General features: G+C 44.5%; 1 protein-coding gene across 2 annotated transcripts in view; it reads left to right on the plus strand.

Annotated features, from left to right (window-relative positions):
* Window positions 1-8,288, plus strand: part of Vwa3b (von Willebrand factor A domain containing 3B) — a 201,657-nt gene that overhangs the window by 36,069 nt on the left and 157,300 nt on the right. For both annotated transcript variants that reach the window (XR_004516439.1, XM_033761713.1), the window contains exon 6: window positions 6,714-6,883. Coding sequence is in view for 1 of the 2 variants with exons in the window: in XM_033761713.1 (XP_033617604.1) it covers window positions 6,714-6,883 (170 nt within the window). In the remaining variant the exon portion in view is untranslated. The remainder of the gene's footprint in view (window positions 1-6,713; window positions 6,884-8,288) is intronic.

An 8,288-nucleotide genomic window follows, 5' to 3' on the forward strand; every position in this document is an offset into this window, starting at 1 on the left:
TGTGTTTCTTGTATACAACATATTGTTGGATTTTGCTTCTTAATCCATTCTGCCAATCTATTTCTCTTGATTGGTGAATTGAGGCCATTAACATTGATGGTTATAACTGATATATTCTGACTTATTCTTGTCATGTTATTGTCCTCTTGTTGACTCTTTTTACTTTTTCTCCCATCTCCTTTTAGTTTCTTGCCTTGTCAATTTGATTTGGTCTGTTGGGGCCTCTAGGATTAGATAAGTGAAAGAATTGGAGCAGGTTTGAAGTGAATCCAGAGGATGTAGAATTACCTTACTATCTTTACAAAGCTATTAACTTCAGTGGGGATAGAGAGAGTGCAGGAATAAGGACAAGAATATATCCCCTTAACAATAACAGGCGCTTGCCTTCCCTTGAAGGTACAGAGCCATGAGTGAGGTAAAATGAGTGGAGAAAAGAACATAAAGGGAAACCCCTCCTAAAGAGAAAAAAATAATAAAAGAAGAAGTCTGAGTTAGGGCAGGAGCTGGAATAAAAAGGGAGATGAGGGATAATATGGTGGAGCAAGAGACTGAGTTGGAGAGAGAGTACAGAAAAAAGAAAGAAATTTTAGGGTGGAATGAGGAAAAGAAAAAAGAGAGAGAGAAAAAAAGAATTTGAAGGGCCTCTTTCAGACTGTCTCTGTTCTCATATTATACCACATGTACAGCCATATGCAGAACCGAATCCCCTGGTCTCAGCTAGCGAATGGCAGTTCCCCACGACTGAAACTGAACACAGTCCACAAGGCCTAACTTGAGTTTCCCTACCCTCAGGGTTGAACTCCACTCAGTTCTATTACAGGTTTCCCCTGCCCTTTCTTTAAAGATGTTCAAAGTTGGGAGCTCAGAAAATTACCCTTCATGAGAACCTATGCCTCTGCAGAGTTGGTCTAAGGACTGGCCCAATCAGGAGGTTTGAGAAGGGGGGGTAGGTCGCGCAGCTACTTTCCTTAGTGGGTCTGACGTCGCGCAATCTGGGAGGTTGCGCACCCGCTGGGTGATCTCAGGCAGGCAAGCAGCTGAAGAGACCCCCTCCCCTCCGGGGTCTTTGGGTCCTTGCTGGGTCTGATGTCATGCAGTCCAGGAGGTTCCGCACCTGCCGGGTGAACTCAGGCAGGCAGGCAGCTGAAGAGACCCCCTGTCCTACATTTTACAAGGAGAAAAAAAGAGCATGCATGTGCTTGTGTTGGAGGGTGCAAGGATAGTTTCCCATAAGGGCCTGCTCCTCTCTTCTGGTCCTCCCCAGGGAGTCTCAAATTCATCTGTGAGACTTCAGTCTGCTGGAATAGAAAATATTTAAGCCTTAGCCTATTTGAACATTAAATATAAACATCTATACTTTTCCTACATATGACAACCTACCTTGGGTTACTATCTCCCTCATGGGTCCTGAGAGGAATCAAAGAAATTAGCACAGCAGTTTGATTTTTGCATCAAGCCCACATGAGAAATAGGCCACTGCTGTACCAAGTGTTGTAGCCACAGGGACAACATAAGAGGGAGGATATCTCAGAGTCTAGAGAGGGCCCCAGCAGACAGACTGTGGGGGTCTGTCTAAAACATGACTGCAACAATAGCACTTAAAGAGCATTATTTTGGTGCACAAATTCCTATTGCATCTTGTGAAAAAGGACCTAGTTCATGGGAAAGGCAGCATGTGGGGTACTGAGGTAGTGATTGGTGGGTGAGTGGATTGGCATCCTCAAAGCCCAGGTGAGCACAGAGCCTGGTTGCTGCTTTGCAGCACCCTCTGAGTTCCAAGACAAACATCTGTTGGAGGTTAGTAAGCTCCTGGCCTTTATGAGGAGGGCTGGTGTGCTGGAACACTCTGGAAGGCTTATCAATGCAGGCTGTGAGTGGTCCTTGGGAACAAGAAGGCTTGTTCATCCACAGCCCCAGTTCTAGGCTGCCAAGGAAAGCTAACCAAGTCACTTCTGCTTTTAGGAGGACATATGTCTACAAGACATCTAGCTTTCTATTTTTGTTCTCTTAGCCTCTCTTCAGGCCACCAGACAGGCATGAATCTGTTTAATTTGAGCCCATGATCCTATGATCCTGTGGTCTATGTAATCTCATACAGAAAGCTGGACTATAAGCTAAAAGACCTGTCCCCATCAGTCCATGAAACTGGCATCTCATTTGTTTTCTTGCAGCAGTTTGGACAGGCAAATCATGTGTTTTCATTTTTATGTCCCTAATTTCTAACAAGGACTCTATAAATGTTTGTTGACACCAGGGTAATGAAAAATGAAGTAATGAAAGTGACTTTTTTGAATATTAAATAACAGAATTCATTTTAGCTCATCATCCCAAACAGCTGATAACCCTAAGGCCATTTTGCTTTAATAGGCATTTTGGCAGTTGTGGAGGGAGGCCTTATAAGTGGCATATTTAGACTTATAATCTTGAGTTTGGCAACTTCATATGGGGCTGAAAGGGTCCATCTCCAAGGTGTAACACAGATTTGAGATTTTGAACTGAAAGGAGATGTCTGTACAGGACCAGAATGATGAATATTCTGAGTGTTGTAGGACTAGGTGACAAGGACCTGGAAGCCTGAGAAGCCAGATGGTCAAGGGTGATGGGAAGGATCTTAGAATTATACTAGATCAATACCATGAGGAATAGTCACCACCAAGGAGGGAATCAGGAAATCAAAATGGGCCAAACCAAGAAAGGGCTATCATAGGCACAGGGAAGATTTCGGGCTTAGATGCAAGGTCTGGAGTTGGCCAGAAATGTTGCAGTGTTCAAAGTCATAGGAACAAGACAGAACTTTGCTCTACCTCTTGCTGCTGTTATGGCTGATGTTCATTTTAGCTCTTTGAAGAGCATAACTTTTTATACCCAGAGGCCTTGGGGTTGAGAAGACAAACTTTGACAAGTAGCAGTTGGCGTGAAAGCAGCCACCTCCTATCTGTCCCTCCCACCCACGAAGCTGCAGCTGGGAAATGTCCAAGGACTCCTTGGTGGGGCAGAACAGGTTACTGTGGGAAGCTACAGAACCAAAGGTCCAGACAGAATTGGATATTTCTAGTGAAATCATAAAGGCTCTCCCTATTTTCTGTAGTTTGAAGTGGGGAGAGCTTTAGACTCACTGTCCAGAGGCTGCATTGTTTTAGTTAGCTCAGTGCACATCAGCATTTAGGGAAGTGCTGGGTCATAGAGGAAGTGGCTCCTGGTCTGGATGCTGCTGCTGAGCCTGGAGACTTGGTCCTGCCCTCGAGGAGCTCAATGGTCCTGGCTAAGGGGAGAATATTCCCTTGGGGATGACTCCCTTTATCCATGCACCCTTCTGGACCATGCTGGTTAGCAGTGTTTGGCACTGGGTGTAGCAGCTGAACCCTTGGGGTTGGGGGAGCCTGGGAAGTGGAAAAAGAGCTTTCCCTGGCCATTATTTCTGCTCCTCCTATCTGACCTGGCTGTCGTAGTTCTGGGATTTTCATCCCTCACTAACAGGCAGCCAGCCTTGCCATGAACTGCACAGCACGGCAGAAGCTCCTGGGCTCAGACAACCTGGGCCTCCCAGCTCCATGGTCAAGTCAATTAACCTAACCACACCTCAGTTTCTTCATCTGTAGACTGGACATGATAATAACAACAATTCATATTCCATGCGACTTTTTTGAATATTAAATAATAGAATTCATTTTAGCTCATCATCCCAAACAGCGGATAACCCTAAGGCCATTTTGCTTTAATAGGCATTTTGGCAGTTGGGGAGGGAGTCCTTATAAGTGGCATGTTTGCTTTCTTTTCTGTTTCTCTATGTCACCATTAGGGGAGCAGAAACAAGAGGCTGAAAGGCTATCTGCAGGGGTGGGGGTGGGGCAGCTGGCCTCCACCTAAGCCTAACCCAGAAGCTGAAAGTTGGCCAGAAATCACGAAGTTTCAAAGCTGAGTAATGAAGTTAAGGAACAACGAATAAAGGCACAGCCTTAGTAAAGGAAAGGAAATCCTGACTCACTGCTGGCTAGAGCAATTTTCAGCTCAGTGAAACCCTGGGAGGAAAACATTTCTGAACAAGGATTTCAGATGCTTTTGTTATTGCCAGAGCAAAAGAGCACAGTGTGCAACAGAGAGGCAGGGGTGTCCCAAGCCTCCAAGGCCATGGAGGGATGTATGAGCTCGCTAGAAATAGAAGATGCTGTTCCCTGTCTTGGACCATGTGACACTTTAGGAGATTATGATAGCATGACTCTGTCCCCGTGCTCAATATGGACCCAGATGCTGTTGGAAATCTCTTGTGATGAACACAGGTAACTTCTTGTGCAACGTGTGGTGTAGGGGACAATGCCATCACCAGGAAAAGCACAGAATGAATTTGTTGAAAGAGTAGTTTAATGGCCTAATAAGCAATCTGAAAGCACAGTCTCTTGTTTGTTCCCCCTGCCTCCCAGATGGCCAGGTGAAAGAGATTAAAATGTTCCTTACTCACCTCCCAGCAGGTATCTTTTATTTTTATTTAAAAAAATTTTTTTGGTACTGGGGATCAAACTGGGGACCTTATAATTTCAAGGCAGGCGGTTGGAACCACTGAGCTAAATTCCCAGCCCCCAGCAGGTATGTTTTAAAGTCAGGGAGCTAGTGAGGAAAGGCTAGAGAAGGAGGCATGGGTAGGGGTTTCCTGTACATGTTGGAGGAGGGCTGCGGCTAAAAGGATCTGGTCTCAGTTCCCACTCGGCCTTCTCCTGGTTCTCAGCCTGGACCCTCGGCCTGCCCTACCTCCATCTTTCCCCTTGGACATGAAGCCTGCCCACCCAGAGCCTCCTAACCAATTGGGGGGCCAACCCTAAGTCCACCCTGCTTGCTATCAGGTGAGTTTAAGCCCAAGGTTTGAAGTTAAGGGGAGACCACTTGGTGACTATCTTTAGCTCATGAAAATTTGAGATTAAAGTAGAGAAGGCAGCATGAATTCTGAAGGGATGGTGAAACCTATTATTTCCTAAACCATAATAAGTTTGCCAGCGTCTCTCCCCCAGTTATCTATAGAAAACAGTTGATTAGGACATTTTTAGGGAGCTATTGAGATAATGCATATGCCTGGCCCTCCTTGGGTTTTTACTTTTGTATATACACCTATACACAAGTATAAGAGGTGTGATTAAAATGCAGTGAAGGTTTAAATTTCAAGTAATTTTCTATAGGAAAATTAATGACACATTGTCATTAATCCCCCACAAAATACTCCTTCTCACTTTGACCCCACTTATCCCATTGTTCTTGACACTTTCTGCAACAGTTCTGGAAGTCCTCTTTAGTAGCACTGCTGTGACTGCTTTGATGTCCTGAATCCAATCAAACTGTTTACCATCATGATGATTTTTGACTCGGGGGAGGCAAAAAGTCGAATGCCAGATCCAGTGAATAAGGTGGACGAGGACACAGCATTGTGTTTTTTGAGCCTGCCTTTCCATTGGGTGGTGCTTGGCAGCAGCAGTCACTGTATTTTTTATTATACTTCATAAAGATGCTCATAAAAGAGAACTTCCAGAACTGCTTCAGAAAATAAGAAGAATGATGGAATAAGTGTGTTTGAAGCAAGGGTGAGTGTTTTGAGGGGGATTAATGACACAGTATCTTTTACTATAGTAAATATTTTTATTTAAAAACATTCACCATATATTCTGATCTCTTCTATATGTATAAGCATACATACAGAAGTGTAAATTGCCTCCTTAAAACTCAGTTACGAAGAACAACATGCATCTCCTTTTTTTCAAGTGAAGAAACTGAAGCTAGATCACTTGCCAGAGGCCACAGAACTCTGTAGTGGCTGGGAGAGATAAACACAGGGAAGTGACATCCTACAGAAGAGCATCATTAGTGTGCCTGAGTTTAAGAGAGTTGTCACAAGGACCCCTTGGTGTGGGATTTCCAACTCTTTAAATTAAGCAAGAAACACTTTTAGGGGACTGTCTCCTAGCTGGGAAAAATATGCATCTCCCAGAACACTTGGATAAAGAATATGTGTGTGTGTGCCTGTGTGTGTGTGCACATGCATGCAAGTGCACATGTGTGTGTATGTACATGTGTAGCTCCTGACATGGATTTCTCATTCTCCCTTTCTGCTCATGGGCTGGAATGGTGGTGTGGAGCACACAGGCATGGGGCAGGGTATGGAATGAGGCTCGGGGGACAGACCTGGATCTGGACCAGCTTTATAAAGTCAGGATAGCCTCATCCCCTTGGTGAGGAATGTGTTTCCCTGCTGTGGTGAAGCCAGAGCAAGAACCAGTGGGTACTATGCCCTCCTTTCTGATTCCTGTCCCAACTGAGGATGGATGAATTTGCACTGCAGAATTCTGGCACCACCTTAGGAAGTGAATCATGAGTTTCCTGCCCGTAGAAGCTGTGCGAATACTTCCTTTGTTTCTTGACTTGAAAACAACTGCTCTTAACCTGTATAATGTATTCATGGGCCCAAGGGATGCTTTTCTCCTAATTTGCAACCATATTCTTCTCATGCAGTACTGGAGACGGTATGCACTGCCTAGAGACCCTCTTGGCATGAGGTCTTAAATATCTCACCAGCTGACTTTGCCTCCCAGGTCCTCACAGAACACTGGGCTGTGCTGCAATTCTTTTTGCCCATTTTTTAAAATAAACAGTTGTGTAGAAAGCATGCTGCTGTTGAGTCTAGTGAAAGGTTGGGATGTGGTAGGGAGATCAACCATTGCACCTCTATTTTGCAGATTGAATCCATTTACTACTTTGTGGTAGGGGAAGTTCCTAAGGAATCCAAGGAACTTCTCCTTGAGAGGGTTTTGGAGATCCCATGTCTGGTCCACACAGTGTCCTTCAACGCCAGAGGAGAAGGCACCATAGCTTTCCTAAAGGACCTGAGTGCCAGGACCCACAGCAGGTAGGCAGAAAATGTGCTTTTGAGTGACAATGGTGGATGGCCTGCGTATACGACATCAACAGTGGGTCTTGGATTTTGTGTGGTCTTCATGCCCAGTCTGCTGTTGTTTTCTTTCCCTCTTTCCAGTAGTCTTTGGTCTCTGTGTATCTTTATCCTATATTAATCATAACTTTTTTCTTCCTGTAATTCTGATTCTTTGACATTTTGAAGCCTGCTGACTCGGGAGAGATTGCCTTGCCTGTGATAGCTAATTTCTAGAGGTGGTGAAGGACAATCTGGGGGTGTACCTTTCATATGCAAACTAACTGAGCCAGAGCTCCACTCTCCTGGCTTTCAAGTTCAGGACAACTATCCTCTATCCTGATCACTCTAGGGCACAGTTCTAAATACCCTAGAGGTCACTGAAATTATTCAAGTCAGCCAATCCTAAACCTGCTACTTTGTCTGCTGGATCCTTCCCAGGGAAACCACAATAGAGCCTCCTACCCACTGTTCCCTTCAATATTGTGCCTTTTGACCAGTCCTATGTGGGCTGGTGTATCAGTTCCTCCTGGGAACTTAGTCTTCTGGGGTTGTATGTCAATCTATTTTCCATCATTATAGCAGTCAATTTACAAAGAGAAAAGGCTTTGTTTTGGCTCACAGTTTTGGAGAGTTCAGTTCATAACCAATTAGACCTATTGCTTTGGGCCTGTGGGCTGTAGCACATGGCAGGAGTCATGGTGGAGCAAAACCACTCACCTCATGGCCAGGGAGCAAAAGAGAAGAGAAAAAGACTGGAATCCCACAATTCCCTTCAAGGGCACACCCTCACTGACCTGAAGACCTCCCATTAGGCCCCACTTCTTAAAGGTTCCACCACCTCCCAATAGTGCTAAGTCGGAGACCAAACACAGGGGCCTTTGGGGGATTTTCCAGGTACAAACCAGAGTGGTCTGCCTTAATGAAATACCACAGACTGAATGGATTAAACATAGAAGTTTATTTCTGAAGCTCAGCAAAGTAGGAAGTTCAAGATCAAGGTGAATTTGATTTCTAGTGAAGGCTTTCTTTCTGGCTTAAAGACAGCTGACTTCTTACTGTGTCCTGACATGATGATAGATAGACAATTAGTTATCTAGAGTCTCTTCTTTTTCTTACAAGGTCACTTATCAAATCAGAGTCTCATTCTTATTATCTCATATAATCTTTATTATCTGATTATAGAACCTATCTCCAAATATGGTCATATGAATTGGGTAGGGAGGGAACACAGCTCAGTTCATAGCAGGAACTGAGAGTGACAAATTGTCTTTTCGTTGGAGTTTGATTGGTTGATTGGTTGGCCTCACTGCACCTAAATAATAATACATTTTAAAACATATGTCCTTTAGAGAGAGAGAGAGAGAGAGAGAGAGAGAGAGAG

Source organism: Fukomys damarensis, unplaced genomic scaffold (genome assembly GCF_012274545.1).
Source record: "Fukomys damarensis isolate Sample0158 unplaced genomic scaffold, DMR_v1.0_HiC HiC_scaffold_9, whole genome shotgun sequence".
Lineage (NCBI taxonomy): Eukaryota > Metazoa > Chordata > Mammalia > Rodentia > Bathyergidae > Fukomys > Fukomys damarensis.